Genomic DNA, 18,395 nt, shown 5'->3' on the forward strand with positions numbered 1-18,395 from the left:
GTCATACTGCCGCTCTTGAAATAACACAAGAAAATGTTTTCTTTAAATTTTATGAGACAAAGCGAAATATAGAAAATCAAAGTTTCATTTCAGCAGCCACCAGGAATTATGTTTTTTTATACATAGCTTTCACAAACGTTATCTATTGTGTAGTTATATCAACTTTTTTTCAAATCCAAAGAACGAGGACATAACTCATACAAATTTATTTTAAATAAGCCTTAAAATCAGAATTAAATTGATAAATGAAGTAATCTATTGAAAAAGTGTTATTTTACATCCATTCTGGGTATTACCACAAATTTTAAAAGTAGAAGCATAGCATTTGCCAGTATTTTTAAAAACCGAGTCAATACAAATTAGTCTCAAAGTTCTTGAAAATTAATAAGTGATTTTTCTCACTATTTAACCATAACTGGAATAACCTTTGAAGAAACACGACTAGCAAACTTTAGACAACAATTATAAAACCAGATTGTTGGCAGAGGACAACAAAATGTAAGTTAGAAAATTCATAAACATACATTTATTCAGGAAATACAATTACTAGAATCCTTGATATTTCAATGATCATTCCACATTATAAAATATTCACAAATATGTAGTTTTTTAAGTCTACACCAGGTCATGCTGACGTTCTTTTTGGATAAGCCATAACCATTTTTTCTATTAAATGCTAGAATATCCATTTTAATTGTAAACAAAGTACTTGAGCCAGACTACTTAAGTACTTGAGCAAAAGAACTTAAAAAAATCTTAAGAGGAGGAGGACAATGATATTTTTTAAAAACATATTTGAAGCTGGGCATGGTGGCTCACGCCAGTAATTCCAGCACTTTGGGAGGCCGAGGCGGGTGAATCAGAGGTCAGGAAATCGAGATCATCATGGCTAACACGGTGAAACCCCGTCTCTACTAAAAATACAAAAAAATTAGCCGGGCGAGGTGGCACACGCCTGTAGTCCTAGCTACTCGGGAGGCTGAGGCAGGAGAATCGCTTGAACTGCCTTGAGGTGGCAGAGGTTGAAGTGAGCCGAGATCACACCACTGCACACCAGCCTGGGCAACAGAGCAAGACTCGGTCTCAAAAAAACAAAAAACAAAAACAAAAAAACAGAAAAAAATATTTGAATCGTCAAATCCTAAAGAACTAGGCTGCTATTATCTAGTATTATACTAACAAATGAAGTGCCCACATTGACAGCACATAATTATTAACAACAATATTTCTCATCTGCAATTTTTAAACATGCTTTCTCAAATAACAAACACGTATTTTTGTAAGTTTTAAAGGCAAAGGGGGCAGAATGATGACAGACATAAAAAGCTCGCATTTAAATTACTGGTAGACTTTATTTAAAAAGAAAAAAAAAAAGATAAGACTGTGATTACTTCCCAAATAAGGAATGCCAAGTACCTTTTATTCCTAAAAGAAATTACCTGGCCAGGTGCAGTGGCTCACGCCTATAATCTTAATGCTTTCGGAGGCTGAGGTGGAAGCCAAGGAGTTTCAGGCTGCAGTGAGCTATGATCACACCACTGTGTTCCAGCCTGGGAGACAAAGCAAGATCCTGTCTCTTTTAAAACAAAGAACAAACAAACAAACAAAAAAAACTAAGAAATGTAATTAATCATTAAGTAGCTGCAAATTGAACTGTTCTATTTTGATACTTCCTAAGAGTGTCCAGTGTAATCAGATCATTTTATAATGGGTTCTTGACCCTAGGTGTCCTTTAGAACCACCTGGAAAGCTTTACCAAAAAAAAAAAAAAAAGAGTGATTTTGATTTAGTTGTTATGGAATAGGACCCAGGTATCAATTTTTTAAAGCTCTGCCAGGCTAATACGTAGCTAAGACTGAGGATCACTAAGTCAACACATTTTGATATATCAAGAAAATAAATGGAAATGGGGGTGATAATTTATATTTGTAATTTACAAATCAAACTTCTATCATACACTTACTATGTACCTAGTTTTATTCATGAATCATCCATTTCTAGATAAAAATTCCCGTCATTTCCTCACTGCACTAAACCACCACTGTACATCTTTGCCAATGAATGACTGTATTTTTCTATGGTCAAGATTTAAAATTCTGGGATACATTATGAAAACTGCATTAATGAAAACAAACTACTGCTATTCATGCTCAACAGTAGCAAGCTAAACTACTGTATTTGGCTCCTTTGAGCTACCCTTATTTTAAGAATTATAAATAGGTGTCAACCCACACAAAGAACAGATTGTGGATTACCGTAGGGAAAAAAAAAATAGCTTACTCAGCTTACTAAAAGTTTCAACACCAAAAAAGATTTAACTTGGCTGAAAGTTCTGAAACAGCTGAGACACAGAACCAGGAAGCTATAATTTATAATGAAATGTTGATACATACTTAAAAGCTACTGCAGCTGTAGCTATACTAAAATAAGATTTCTTCAGGGTTTACTTACCCTGAGATGCAAGAATACAAGCATAACAATATTACTGTTTTTATATGCACCAATACCTCTCTTTAATATATAAAGCTCTACAACAAATACCTCTAATAATTTTACAATTAAATTAAGTCCATACTTCTATACTACTTTGGTCTCAACATTTTTAAAACATCAATTTGAAAATTTACAATTTAACAACATGATCCTATCAATAACAAGCACATTTTTTAGTGGATTAAAGACACATTCAACCATGCAATCCAGTGTTCAATACCTAAATGATAAATAACAATGCTGATTGACTTTTATTTTGAAAAATCATTGAAAACTGGAATAATCATCTGAGACTCACAGTGATCACAAACATGCAGAAAAAAGCATACAATTCTATTCTTCCTGAAGGAATGTTACAAAATGCCCACTTTTTCTACAGGGTCAATATGCCAAATTACTTATATTTTTCAATCCATCATCTTCTAACATTTGTCACTTAAATTTTTCTTAAAGTACAAATGTTCCTGTAAGCTGTGACAGAAAATGAACCTTAACTCTTTCAGTCTTTAAGACCTCAGTCACAGTCCCACACTAATAGCTGCCTTTTAGTAAAACAGTGACATCCAGTGGACAAATGAAATATTTCTCAAATTCCCATATTTGAATCATAAACAAAAGTTGCCTCTCTAAATCCAACAATTTTAGTATGAGTTCCTACTTATTTTGATGGAATCTACAGATTCTCATGAATACTTCACATCATAATTTCTATGTATCTTAAATATATCCTCTTTTCTTCCTATTTAAAATCAGTTATTTAAATTTAGCTAGTAAGAATGTCTACTCTTGAAGCTAGTGAGGTTAAAGGTATTACTTTTCCTTCTTTGTTTCAGCTACTTCCTACCACCAAATCACTGGTTTGTCTCTAGGAATGGAAGGACCAAAATATAGGGGAAATACTGTGCATTTAAATAAAAATGAATAGTATTTAAAAGAGATCACAAAAGATGAAATCTGAACCTGTTTTGCATTTATAATTTGATGTACTGTTGAATATAAATAGGGATGTAATAAGTAATGCTATCGATTACATCCTCTTGCCTCAATGCTCAAATATTAAGAATATGTATTTTAGCAATGATTGTTTCAGTGTTTAAAAACTTACTTTCATAAATCAGTATAAATGAATATCCCTTACATGTTATGTTTAAGTAAAAGTAAAAACTTGCAGTGTACTGAGTCATGATTTACCACTGGTTATATATATTATGTGTGTGTTCAAAGTACAAAATGCAGCAATGATGTTAATATTGACAGTGTAATGAACTGCCATAGATGAGACTGTTATGTTTAATTTCTTGGAAAACTGTAAAGAAATTTCACAGGTTAAAAAAAATAGAGTAAGCAAAAAAAGAATTGGAGAACTTTACTTTTAAATCAGCAGCCAAATGAAGAAAACTTTTCCTTTCTAAAAAAAGATTAAGAATGTAAAAGTACATTTTAATATTAAAAAAGCATTTTAAAAAATCTATAACAACTTTATGACAAAATCTGCATTTGAAAAAGGCCTGTAAAAACAGTAGGACAGAATTGCCCTCATCACCTTTTACTTTTTCTTGTCAGAAAAAAGTGTATGCATCTCTGGAACCATAAATGATGTTAAAATAGGCATTTATAAAATGGCAAGGAGAATTTCATGATAAATTTGTTTGTTTTCTTACAATCATTGGCATTGCAGCCATTAGTAAGTCACAAGGAAAACTTCTCTAGCTAAAACGCAAAATGCAATATCAAGTTTTGAAATGTATTAGGTCTGTTGCCTGCGTTTTGCTGATCTCATTTTTTCAAAGCGCGACTCCATTTCTTCTAAGACTTTGGGTGTGTATCGCACCACTAATTTAACCTTTCCTTGTGCGGCTTTCAGCAGTTCTACAGCTTTTTCATGATGTTCTCCTTCAACACTCTAGGGGAAAAAAAAACAAACAAACAACCATACACTAATATCTAAGTTTTGAAAGTAACTCAAAATGCAAAAATGTTTAAAATACATATAATGAAAGTTTTAATGTTATATTATTCCAACATTACAAAACTAAGAAATAATCCTGATTTACCATTTTAATCTATATGAAATCCTCTCTTACATCATATTCTGTTTATAGTCTAAAAACTGGCTTTTAAGTTCCAAATTAGCGTATCAATCTATATACCTTATTATTTCAGTAGATCAAGCAATTGCCATTTTATAAGAGTAAAATGAGGGTAGACTTCTAATCTAATGTATTGCCTTTAATAAAGAGCTTATGTCATAAAAATTACACTAAGCACTGCTAATTTACACTGCAAAATACACTTATAGTGCTTAAAAAAAAGGATCACTGTATTAATAGTACTGCCTAAGATTCCCTCAAGGCATTTCTAAACCACAAGCTTCTTAGGTTTCTCCTATAACTCAAATACGCCCCCAGGTGGTCACAACAGATCACTACAAATAGAAATAAAATTCATCCTTACCACTCCATTAACAGAGAGGAGTTGATCTCCACGTTTGAGGCCCCCATGTCTATCAGCAATTCCACCTGGAATTATTCGAGATATATAGATTGGAGAGTTTTGTTCTTTGCCTCCCATAATATTGAATCCAAGGCCCTCTTCTGTTTTTGGTAGCTCAACAACTCGAGGATGAGAATGTCCCTCACTGGCAGCAAATGCAGCAACAGTAGCCTGAAAGAAAGTTTTACGTATTAAAAATATGACTTTTATTTACTTCAGTTCTTTTGTCTTTTTTCCCCCCCCAAGACGGAGTCTTGCTCTGTCGCCCAGGCTGGAGTGCAGTGGCACGATCTTGGCTCACTGCAAGCTTCACCTCCTGGCTTCATGCCATTCTCCTGCCTCAGCTGAGTAGCTGAGACTACAGGCGCCTGCTACCATGCCTGGCTAATTTTTTGTATTTTTTAGTAGAGACGGGGTTTCACCACGTTAGCCAGGATGGTCTCGATCTCCTGACCTTGTGATCCGCCCGCCTCGGCCTCCCAAAGTGCTGGGATTACAGGTGTGAGCCATCGCACCTGGCCTCTTTTGTCTCTTTTTAAAAACTACTTTTGAGCACGTATTTTTGATGTCTGAATGCTTACAAATTCACTGTTGATTCTGAGAAGGTAAGATAAACAGAAGGTATTTTAGAGATGACAAATGAATAATTCCGAGTTATGCAGGAAATGTTATGATTTTTTGTTATGATTTTTTAGGTCATTCCTAGCCCATCCAGTGCCCAGTCTTTTGTGCAGTCCTGTATCACAGGGCTTGGCAAGCAGACTTACTGGGCAGATGGATATTGTACATGGGAAGGAGGAAAACCCCTCCCCCAGCGTGCCAGCAGCCCTGGGCTTTAGATCTGGATCGCCCAACTCCTTCAGGAGCCTTTGTGCAGGACACAACCTACCTATATAATCAACATGGAGTTGTCCTTATATGTAATCATTTTGGCTTCTATACTATTTGTACTATATATTAAATATCTAAGATGACAAGAAATAACTCAATATTGAGAAAAAGAGAGGTACATATAGCCAATCTGAATGTTTTGTTGCTTTAGTTAACTAGTCACAACTAAAAATCCCCACAGAAGATGAAACAGAGCCATATCTTCTTTAAAGCTCAAATTTAGACTAATCCAAACTAATTATAAAGTTGAGATTTTGTTTCACTTTGCTTTTAAGGGTAATTATCTAGTACCATTTTTTTGTGATGGATCACAAAAATGGGGAGTAGGAAAGAAATCAAGATTTACTGAACACCCATTATCTTCAAAGAAACCAAGATTTACTGAATACCCGTTATCTTCTAAGCTCTGAAAAAGGCCTCATTTTTCAGATAATGGCACTAAGTCTCAGAAATTCAGTAGGCTATCAAAGTCACACTACTCAGCAATTAAAACCATGTTTCTCTGGTCTTTTCTACACTGACAAACTATATGCATGTGTTTAAGTATTTGTATTCAACAAAGAATCCACCATTTCCTTTTGTGAGCCAGTAACTATCCATAAAAAACTATCTGCTGTAAGTCACCGACTGCCGATATTACCCTGTTCAAACCCCCTATCATGAATAGTGAGGTCAATACCTAAATTATTTGAGGAAAACAATGGCACAGAAATGCAGATAATGTAAAGAAGAAAGCAAAAATCAACTCGGGGAAGTACCCCAGCTCTATCATATGCTATGTGTGTGGTTTGCGGCAAATAACCTCATGCTTCCTCATCAATAAGATGAGGATAGTAATCCATATCTTAAAATTCTGATTAGATTTTGTAAAATGAATATTATATAGTATCATATATAACATATACAACACAACTATATATTGCATGATACATATTGTACGCAAGTACATTTCTATTGCATTATCTAAACTGCATGATAAAATAGCTTATATAAAGCTATTTATCATGTAGCATTTATGTAAAGCCAATAAAAACAAATGTCTTATTTCTTGGTACTTGAGAAATTTGGTGTAGCTTGAAAGATACACGTTAGTCTTCAAAATAAGTTTATTATGAATTTAATAACTGCGTATTTTAAACTTCTAATTTATGAATAATTCTCACTTTTGGAAAACAAAAAAATTTACCTTTGCAGTAGCGTTCGCTCTCACTTCAGGACTGCTACTGATGTCCACAGTCTCATAGACATGCTCATATACCTGTAAAAGCCAAAGCTATATCTCAGAATATACCATGCTTGAGTTCTCTGTGAAGTTAAAATTTCAGGCAAAGTTATGCATCTTTATAAAATTTTTTTTATCAGAAATTCCAAAAATGAGAGGACTGGTTTTAATGTTTTCTGAAGTTTTTCTTAAGAAAGTCTGAACCCAAATTTAGAGTATTATCTGACCTAATTAACTCAAATTTTTAGTAAATTTTAATGATGTTTACTCACTTCTCTCACAGCATTGCAGAACTCACTTTGAAGGACTCTTTGCAAAGCCTGAAGTTTCTGTGGTGGTACTTCTCCACTCCTTTGTAGTTTTTCCAATAATTCAATTGCTCTACAAATATCTAGAGTTAAACACACACACACAGATAATTTTCTCCAAGGGTTTTCTCAATGCCTATGTAACAGTGTGGCAGTTAGGATTCATTCCTCAAGGGCTAATAATATACAGACAATAGAGGGGAAAAAAGCATTGAATTTGCACATGTGTTTGGTGGGGAGGAGACTGTGTGTGTGTACACACATGGAGGGTGAGAATGTAAAATGTAAGAACACTAAATTTTACAGTAGATAGGAAAAACTAGTGAGATTACAGAAGCATAAAATAAGACCTTGGAGAAACACAGGCAAATTGAACACAAAATACCAAATGCCATCGGAAAGGACTGTGACTCAAATGTGACTGATACATGAACATTGTACTGCTTCAGAAAAGCTGGCAATATTGTCAGAAACTAGTCAATAAAAATTTACCTAATTATTATCAGTAACCAAAGCACTGAACAGTACAAGGCACTATAAGCTAGTAAAATCACTGGTCATTCCTCGAAAGAAACATGATACATAGGTAGATAATTACTCAAGAGCAGATGCAGTTAGTGGCAGGGACATTTAAAACAACCATAAAAATGCAAAAAACAAGCAGTACAAATGAAATAAACTGATTTTTTTTCAACTTAATTAACACTTAATTCAAACACTCATGTTTACGAAAAAGAAAAATAAAAACAATTAGCTTTGTCGATCTGGTCTCAATATCGCCTGTGTGACCTTGGGCAAGTTACATGACCTCCTTATGTCTGTTTCTTTCACTGTACAGCGGAAATAACAGTACCTTCCATATAAGGGTTATGAGGAAGAGTTAGGAGTTCAGTTAACGACTGAACCACACAATACATAAAAAAGGGCTTAGCAAGCAAAAGTGTTATGTTACATTGGTACCAATTAATCATAAGAAATATTGGCTGGGAATAGTGGCTTATGCCTGTAATCCCAGCACTTTGGGAGGCCGAGGCGGGTGGATCACCTGAGGTCAAGAGTTCAAGACTTGCCTGGCCAACATGGTGAAACCCCATCTCTACTAAAAAAAAATACAAAAATTAGCCAGGCATGGTGGTGGGTGCCTGTAATCCCAGCTACTTGGGAGGCCGAGGCAGGAGAAGCACTTGATCCCGGGAGGTGGAGGTTGCAGTGAGCTGAGATTGTGCCACTGCACTCTAGCTTGGGTGACAAGAGTGAAACTCCATCTACAAAAGAAAAAACAAAACAAAACAAAACAAACCAACCAAAAAAAACCCTAAGAGGTTGTATACATTTATACAAATGTATGAAGCACGTTAGGGAATTCTCACTGACAAGTGTGAGGATAAGTGTTTTATGAATTGAGACATTTTAGAAGATTCAGGAGGTCAGCTATAACACTGTTAACTATCTCTTTTATTTTTCCAGAAACTGTTTTGGTATACTGTTTTTATACCCCTGGTACTACAGTGCCCAGTATTCTATTATTGCTTTGCTTCCTTTTGACTTAAGTAGAAGAAGTTCCTGACTTCGTTACACTCAAGGACTGGAAATTTTTCTTTATAGAGTTAGTATGGCCTTCTTCGTGTTTGCAGATAGAAAACTATGAATAAATGTAGTAAAGAAAGATATTTATTTATTTATTTGAGATGGAGTCTCACTCTGTTGTCCAGGCTGGAGCGCAGTGGCGCAATCTCCACTCACTGCAACCTCTGCCTCCCAGGTTCAAGTGAGTCTCCTGCCTCAGTCTCCTGAGTAGCTGGGATTACAGGGGTCCACCACCATGCTCGGCTAATTTTTGTATTTTTAGTAGAGACAGGGTTTCACCCTGTTGGTCAGGCTGGCCTCAAACTCCTGACTTCATGATCCACCCACCTCGGCTTCCCAAAGTGCTGAGATTACAGGCTTGAGCCATCACGCCTGGCTGAGAGATAATTTATTTATTTATTTGAGATGGAGTCTCCCTCTGTTGCTGAGGCTGGGGTGCAGTGGTATGATCTTGACTCACTGCAACCTCTGCCTGCAGGGTTCAAGTGATTCTCGTGCCTCAGTCTCCAGAGTAGCTGGGACTACAGGTACCTGCCACCATGCCCAGCTAATTTTTGTATTTTTAGTAGAGACAGGGTTTCACCATGTTGGCCAGGCTAGTCTCGAACTCCTGACCTCAAGTGATCTGCTTGCCTCGGCCTCCCAAAGTGCTGGGATTACAGGCGTGAGCCACTGCACCTGGCCAGAAAGCAGATTTTTAAATTTGAGGTAAAGAAAGCTTAAACTTAAAAAGTTAATCAAATGCAACGGAAGCAAATAGACCTTCACCATTCTGATTTCCCATCACCAGAATGACTGATAAATGGCGACTGTTGGTTCAATTATTTTGATTTATAAAGTTATAATATATAAGCTATAAAAATTTCCAATGAAGAAAAAAATGGAAAAAAGTAAAATGCTTTTGACTAAATCTAAAATGTACCTACTATGTGCTCAAATTTGTGTTTCATTAAATCATAGTTTGATGATTTAGAAGGTACCCTAAATCATCATATGTGATCAGGTACTGTATTGTAATTGTACTGTAGGATTTTCTACTTTAGGATTGTTGGGAGTGTTTGTTAATAGAGTCTGTTAGAATTCTAAACAAGAATCAGAGGTGATGTAATCTGACTTTCTTACTCTGCTAAATGGCAAGGACTAGTACAGCTGTCTTGGTAACAGTGGGGGATTCATTAGGACCTTCTTCAGATACCACAGATACCAAGATCTGCAGATGCTCAAGTCTCTGATATAAAATGATGTCGTATTGGCATAAAACCTATGCATATCTCCCCTCTATACTTTAAATAATCTCTAGATTACTTACAATATCTGATGCTATGTAAATAGTTGTTATATCACATTGTTTAGGGAATAAGGACCAGAAAAAAAATATCTGTACATGTTCTATACAGACACGATTTTTTTCTGAGTATTTTCAATCTGCAGTTGGTTGAAACGTGGAACCCATGGATATGGAGGACTGACTGTAATTCATCCTACTAAGGGGCGGAGCCTTCTACTGAAGAACAGAAAAGAAGTCTGTAACAGCAAAAAAACAAAGCCATGACTATCAAAACTAAATGCCACAGAAGTTCCACATTTTGTGTTGCATTTAAAAATACAAAGACTGGCCGGGTGCAGTGGCTCACGCCTGTAATCCTAGCACTCTGGAAGGCCTAGGCGGGCGGACTTCCTGAGCTCAAGAGTTCGAGACCAGCCTGGGCAACACGGTGAAGCCCCGTCTCTGCTAAAATACAAAAAACAGTCAGGTTTGGCGGCGTTCGCCTGTAGTCCCAGCTACTCGGGAGGCTGAGGCAGGAGAATTGCTTGAACCCTGGAGGCAGAGGTTGCAGTTAGCCGAGATCGCGCCACTGCACTCCAGCCTGGGCGACAGAGCAAGACTACGTCTCCAAACAGCAACAACAAAAACACAAAAGACCACCAATACGTTAGAAAAGCTTTCAAAGAAAATACTCCTGTTAACACCAAACAGATTTGCTCCCATCTATAAAACACAGTGCCACTGTGCTCAAGAGGAAGATGTCACGGACTTAGTCCTAACTCGGCAAGTCTTCCCAGAGTAGCTAGTCCTCTAAAATGATGCTTTAATAGGCTTAACGGAAAGAATCTCATTTACAGTGAGGCTTCCAAATGGTGAACACGGTAAAGAGCAAATCAGCAACATTAAGTGCACATTTGTTTGCGGGAAGGCATCAGGAAAGAGGTTTTTCTAAGTACAGTAATTCTAAAAATGTGTATTCTTAGGGAACAATAGTAATATTTAGACTAATTGCAAATGTTAATATGTGCAATATAATTTCAGTCTCCCTCCTATACTTTTTCTTTTTTTACCACCAGTACTCAAAATGTTTATTTGTACTTCTCAACTCCTATCAATGATTTCTAATGCTAGTGTATGAAAAGTATGCTTGAAATTGTTTGAAATAAAGGATTTAGGGACACAGTGGAATGCTGGAAATCTGTAAAAGGACTGGAAACGCTGGAATGCTGGAAATCATGGTAGGCGCATAGCCAGTTATTTTCATAGACTTCTCTAATTACTCAGCAGAGGTGGTTTTATTTTCCTTGACAGTCTGCTCTAGGAAGCAATCAGCCAACCAGTTTGCAATTGTAGGGTTTGTAAGAAATGAAAAACACTGCACCTGCAAGTGTTTTAGCATCTACCACTATTCTGCTTACTTACGTAACCTCCTTCCCAAGACCAAGTCAGTAGGATTGTTTTTAAAGCAACCTCTCTATTTCTAGGAAGGGCACAAAAGCTAAAAAATACCCCAACCCAAATACAAGCGAGGTTGTGGAGAAAGTAATGAAGGAGTCTGTGTGCAAACAAAGGGGAAGGGAGGTTCTGTTGAATTGTACCGTGTTTCCGTTCTCGTGTTGTACAGGCAATGAGTGCAGTCTGTGCGAACCGGGTGTGTGACATTTGCTTTTCGGGTGTACGGGTCTCCGAATGCTGCCTCTGCTGTGCCCACCAAGGGAGGGCGTGTGCGGCGTGTGTCTGCGAAGCGGGCAGGTTGTGTTTAGTTGTGCTGTGCCTCGGAACAGTCCGTGTGAACAGAAGAGGGCTTACGGTAACAGTCAAAATACCGTAAGCGCCCTTTCTAGAGCCGGGCACAGAGACAACGGCGGCCTCTGGCGCCGGCACAAGGGACAGCCTGGCTCCGGATCTCAGAGCCTGGGTCACTCCTCCTCCCCTCCAGCGACACAGCACTCCCCCAACCCTTCCGCCCACCTCCGCCGAGCCTCGGCTGCACTCACCTCTCTCCAGACGCACGGGTTCCCCTAGCGCCGCCATCTTCTCCCTTAACCTACAGACCCACAGGAAATGACGACAGAAGGGCTGAGGTGGAGGGGCGAGGCCTAGGGGAAGCCGGAAAAGTGAGTACCGGCTAGTATCGCGAGATCAGGAGGGTGGCCGAGGGTGTCGCCGAGGCCATCAGGGTAAGGGTACCTGGACTTACGGCTTTTTAGGTCGGCCTGGCTCCGCTCCTTCCGCGGTGACGAGGTTCCCCGGCCTCCTAGGGTTGGAAAGAGCAGCTTTCCTGACTCTCGTTCCCTGCCTCAGGCTTCCCTTATCCCTTTCGCTTCGAACCCTTGGCTCCGCGTAGAGGAGTCAAGCCTGGATTCTAGTCCCACCTTGCCCATTAGCAGCTCTGTGACCTGGGACTGTTCACTTACCCTCTCTCAGCCACAGTTTCCGCATCTGTACAACGAGAGGTCCTGTCTCTTAGGTCCTTACAATTTTTAAACTCTGGGATTCGGTGGCAATTAAATGTGTAATGACATGTTGTCAGTTCTCAATTTGTGACAACATTGCTTTAAATTTAAAAATCCACGGCTTGAATCTTCCCTCCAAATCTGTTAAGAGGTGGAAAGTACAAAGAGCATGAAACATATCTGGGTGAGGGAGAGAACAAGGTGCTTTGGTGCACCACAAAGTAACAATTTTATAAGCAGCTGATTCTTATAAAATCTTAAGTAAATGAAATATCGTGAAGCAAATAATATTCTTAATGCATTACAGATTTTTGAGCAACTTCTGAAATTTTCGCGAACCAAGAAGAATTTTAGTATTTGGATTTGACTAACATTTATCCAAGCCCTTAGTCTGTACTAATACTGTGGCAGGTGTGTTTACATCCAACATTTCAACACTTCATGATGGGACTATTTTAATAACCTGTTTGTCCCTGGTCCACCCTTTCCATTCACCTTTAGTATTTTCTTCTCCAAATCCATCATGGATGCCATCACTATGCTCCTTTTTCTCCCCTTGAATTCTGATTTCATCATCACAAGTTCTGTTCAGAAACTTTCAGTGGTTTCTCTCCTGTTTCCTATTTCTAAAGCCTTGCATACTCTGACCCTAGCTCATCCAACTAACTTCATTTCTCATTACCTCTAAGTGAAACCACCACTTCAGTCCAGGTGGTATAGTTTCAACCATGTTTATTCCTGATTCCAAGTCTTCTTGTTTGTTTTAGAGAGAGTTTCTCTCTGTTGTCCAGACTGGAGTGCAGTGGCGCGATCACAGCTCAAGAGAGCCTCCTGTCTCAGCCTTGCCAGTAGCGAGGACTACAGGGAAGCACCACCGTGCCTGGCAAATTTTTAAATTTTTAGTAGAGATGGGGGTCTTGTGCTATGTTGGTCTGGTCTCAAACTCCTGAGCTCAAGCAGTCCTCCTGCTTTGGCCTCCCAAAGTGCTGGGATTACAGGCGTGGGCCACTGTGCCAGGCTCCAAATCTTCATTTGTGTTGTTCTTATGTGGAATGCCCTTCTTCATCCCCTCCTAGTCTCCAAACTTTGTACATACTCAGTTGAACCCATTTCATGGGTCCCTGCTGAAGACATGCCACTTCTACCAAGCCTTTTCTCCATATTATTCCCCTTTTTTGTCCTCTGATGGCCTAAATACGCTGCCATAACACTCAGGTGCTTATCTCTTACTCGTTGTCATTTTTTTCTGCTGCAGATGTGTTCAAGAAATATTTATTGAACACCTAATATCTACCAGGTGCCTTGATAGGAATACCAGGTAGAGCAAGACAAATGCAAACATTGCCCTTATTTCTTCAAATATTTTTTCTTTCCGTTCTCTTGCTCCTCTCCTTTGGTGACTATTGGAGTCATATGCATGTACGTAGTCTACATGTATATTGAGCTAACTGGCATTGTCTCACAGCTCAGTGATGCTCTGTTCATTTTTCTTTCAAGATTTTCTTTATGTTTCCTTTTGGATAATTGCTATGTTTTCATATTCATTAATCTTTTTTCAATATCTAATATTGAAGTCCTGTCCAGTTCATTCTTCATATAAAACATTATAGTTGTTGCCTCTACCAGTCTGATTTGGGTGTGGGTGTGTGTTTTACATCTTTTATGTCTTAACATGCTCAATCTTTTCTGTAGCTTCTTAAACATATAGAATACAATTATAGTGACAGTTTTAATGTCTTTGTCTACTAATTCTATGATCTATGCTATTTCTGGCACAGTTTCTATTGATTTTTCTCTTCATTACAGTTCGTAATTTCCTGCTTCTTGCATGCCTGGAAATTTTTTTTTTTTGACAAGATTCTAGACTTTGTAAAATTTACTTACTTGAAAAACAATTTTGTTCTTTTGGGTTTTGATTTTTTTTAGGTGGAACCAATTCAGTCATTTATGTAGGGTTAATTGTATCCCACTACTAAGACAATACCCTTCAAAGTTCCTTACCCCATACCCAAAGTGAATTATGTGGTTTTTCTACACTGGTAGGAACGGGAACTATTCTTATGAACTGAGATTGTGGACTTTTTTTTGCTCTTTTCCTTTCTCTGTCTGGTAATTTATTTCTTCTTCTTTCTTCCTTCTCCTTCTTCTTCTTCTTTCTTCTTCTTCTTCACATGGAGTCTCGCTCTGTCACCCAGGCTGGAATGCAGTGACGCAGTCTTGGCTCACTGCAGCCTCTGCCTCCTGGGTTCAAGTGATTTTCGTGCGTCAGCCACCCGAGTAGCTAGGTGTACAGGCACCTGGCACCACACCCTGCTGATTTTCGTATTTTTAGTAGAAATGGGATTTCACCATGTTTGGCTAGCTGGCCTCAAACTCCTGTCATCAAGTGATTCACCCACCTTGATTTCCCAAAGTGCTGGGATTACAGGCGTGAGCCGCCGCACCCGGGTGGATGATTAACACATGTAATCATCATAAAATTTCAGAATCCTAGGAATAGACAGAAGATCCTAGAGGTTTCCAGAGAGGATACAAAATTATATTCTAAGGATTGGAAATCAGAACAAGATTGTACTTCTCAGCAGCACTGGAAGCTAAGACACAGAGAGCAATTAAATTTTTAGAAAAAATTATTTGCAAACTAGAATTCTATATCCAACTGTATTAGGTTTCTAGGGCTGCCATAACAAGATACAACAAACTGGGTGACTTAAAACAATAGATAGTCACTGTCTCACACTTCTGGAGGCTAGAAGTCAGAAGTCAGGATGTCATGTGCTCTCTGAAAGTGTAGAGGATTCCTTCCTTGTCTCTTCCTAGCTTTCTGGTAGTTTGCTGGCAGGCTTTGGTGTTCCTTGGCCTGCAACTGCATTACTTCAATCTCTGTTGTCATTATCACATGGCGTCTTCCCCTGTGTATCTGTCGTCAGCTGGAAATCATCTTATAAGAACTTCCTATTTTGGTATGACCTTACCCTAAGTTAGTTGCATCATCAGTAACCTCATTTCCATATAAAGTCACATTTTGAGGTTCTGGGAGTTAGAACTTTAATTTTTTTTTTGAAGGGAAGAGATATAGTTCACCCCATAACATCAACCAGACTATCAATCAGGTGTGAAGGAATAATGAAAAATATTTTACACATGTAAGTTCTAAAAATTGTTAACCTTCCATACACACTTTCTCAAGAGCTACTAGAAAATGTGCTCCATCAATAGTAGGAAGTGAGCCAAGCCAAGTACAGTAGCTCATACCTGTGGTTTAAACTACTCAGGAGGCTGAGGTGGGAGAATCACTTGAGCCCAGGAGGTTGAGGCTGCAGTGAGCTATGATTGTGTCACTGCACTCCAGCCTGGGTGACAGAGTGAGACCCCGTCTTTAAGAAAAAAGGTTAGCTGGCCAGGGGCGGTGCCTCATGCCTGTAATCCCAGCACTTTGGGAGGCTGAGACATGTTTATCACTTGAGGTCAGGAGTTCGAACCCAGCCTGGCCAACGTCGCGAAACTCCATCTCTACTAAAAATACAAAAATTAGCCAGGGGTGGTAATCCCAGCCCCTCGGGAGGCTGAAGCAGGAGAATCACTTGAACCCGGGAGGTGCAGTGAGCCAAGATTGCGCCACTGCACTCCAGCCTGGGCAACAGAGCAAGAATCTGTCTCAAAAAAAAAAAAAAAGTTAGCCAATAAAGGTATATGTAATCCAAGAAAAAGAGGATCCAATATAGAGGAGATTAAGGTGATTTCAAAATGATTAGTGTATCAGGGTACCTCACAGAAACAGAACCAATAGAATATATTTAGATATATAGAAAGGATTTATTATGATGGATTGGCTCAGGAGAGCACAGAAGCCAAGAAATCCCATAATTTGCCGTCTTCAAGTGAGAGACCCAGAAAAGATGCTTTAGTTCCAGTCCAAGCATGACAAGAACCAAGGCCTGAGAACCAGAAGAGCCTCTGGTGTAAGTACTAGTCTGGGTCTGAAAGCCTGAGAACTGGGAACACTGGAGTCCAAGGGCAGGAGAAAGATATCTGAGCTCAAACAGAAAGGGCAAATATGCCCTTCCTTTTCTTTTTGCTCTATTTGGGCCCTCAGTGGATTGGATGATGTCTGTTCACATTAGTGAGAGTGATCTTTACTTAGTTTACTGATTAAAATGCTAATCTATTCTAGAAACTTCCTGACACACTCAGAAATATTGTTTTACCAGCTATCTGAGCATCACTTAGCCCAGTCAAATTGACACATAAAATTAATCCACCACAATTGTGAAGGGAAGCCTAGGGTAGCAGACATGCAGCTGGTGAAGATAGCAATCCATTCACACTGGAGCAGGGCAGAAGTGGAGGTGAGGTGTTGCCAAGAAAAAAATGAAATGTGCAGTTCACCAATGTGGGTGAGATATTGATAACACATTTATGCATTTTAGTGGAGAGTTTGGGAATAAATTGGTGATAGGCACATAGAAAACTAAGCAAATGGGAGGAAATAAAGAAATTATTAACTCCAGAAAAACCTGAAAAGCCATGTAATAAAGGAAATATATAATGAGTATAAGGTGGATCAGCTGCATACAACATATTCAGCAACTTTTAATTTTTTTGAGTATAAACCCTGTAATGCTGTTTGCATTTTTAAAGACATTTTAATAAAAATGAAAATTAATAAATAGCAATCACAATACTAAAGATAATATTTGATATATTTTATTTTGAAATCTTTAATTTGTATTGGCCTCATGTTTTCAATTTGAAATCTTTGCTCTTGGGAAGGGGAATAAGAAAAGTTTATTATAGGCCGGGCGCGGTGGCTCAGGCTTGTAATCCCAGCACTTTGGGAGGCCGAGGCGGGCGGATCACGAGGTCAGGATATCGAGACCACGGTGAAACCCCGTCTCTACTAAAAATACAAAAAATTAGCCGGGCGTGGTGGCGGGCGCCTGTAGTCCCAGCTACTCAGAGGGGCTGAGGCAGGAGAATGGCGTGAACCCGGGAGGCGGAGCTTGCAGTGAGCCGAGATCGCGCCACTGCACTCCAGCCTGGGTGAAAGAGCGAGACTCCGTCTCAAAAAAAAAAAAAAACTTAATTATAAGCAGAATTTGAATGCTGAAAAAGCACAGACTTACTAGGTTTAAAGTAGTGTTTAATGATTAGACAATTTTCATTTAATAGATTTGTAAATCTGCTTTGTTTGGCATTTGAATCTCATTGTGCTGTAGTCTATGGATTTGCTACCCTTGATCAGGTACTCACCCTTGGTTCAATCAATTCTATCTGGTACAGTGGAAGTAATGGTTCACCCAGGTCTCTGATAAGTCTGGGGGTAGAACATCTTCCCTTAGAAAGGGCTAGAGTACAGCAGGCAATGTGTTTGGCCTGTCTAATATAGTACATCACATATACATTTGGGAAAAATGTTGCAAATTCCGTAAGAGTAGCAGCCTGACATTATGGGAAGAGCACAGGACAAAGTGTCAGGAGCTCTGGTTACTAATCATAGATGAGCCACCTTGTATAGTGTGATCTTGACAATGGCACATTCTCACTCTGGACCTGTTTCCTTATTTCGCACGACCACTGAATAAGATCTGTCTGAGCCAGCTGCAGTGACATCCACCTGTATGTAGTCCAGTTCTTGGAAGGCTGAGGCAGGAGGATGGAGGCCAGGAGTTTGAGGC

The 18,395-nt window shown here is 38.7% G+C and overlaps 1 protein-coding gene across 2 annotated transcripts; it reads right to left on the reverse strand.

Annotated features, from left to right (window-relative positions):
• Window positions 1-34: 34 nt before the first annotated feature.
• On the reverse strand, window positions 35-12,319 carry LIN7C (lin-7 homolog C, crumbs cell polarity complex component). 2 transcript variants are annotated; one of them, XM_003254343.3, is made up of 5 exons: window positions 12,259-12,319; window positions 7,372-7,490; window positions 7,064-7,135; window positions 4,948-5,157; window positions 35-4,396 (listed from the first exon to the last, which is right to left on the reverse strand). In XM_003254343.3, the coding sequence occupies exons 1-5, from the start codon at window positions 12,293-12,295 to the stop codon at window positions 4,241-4,243; spliced, it is 594 nt and encodes a 197-aa protein (XP_003254391.1). In that variant the 5' UTR covers window positions 12,296-12,319; the 3' UTR covers window positions 35-4,240. The 2 variants fall into 2 exon arrangements, with proteins under 2 accessions (XP_003254391.1, XP_030685212.1); XM_030829352.1 differs by having other exon boundaries at window positions 35-1,576; window positions 12,259-12,315.
• Window positions 12,320-18,395: the final 6,076 nt, after the last annotated feature.

This window comes from Nomascus leucogenys, chromosome 15 (genome assembly GCF_006542625.1).
Source record: "Nomascus leucogenys isolate Asia chromosome 15, Asia_NLE_v1, whole genome shotgun sequence".
Classification (NCBI taxonomy): domain Eukaryota; kingdom Metazoa; phylum Chordata; class Mammalia; order Primates; family Hylobatidae; genus Nomascus; species Nomascus leucogenys.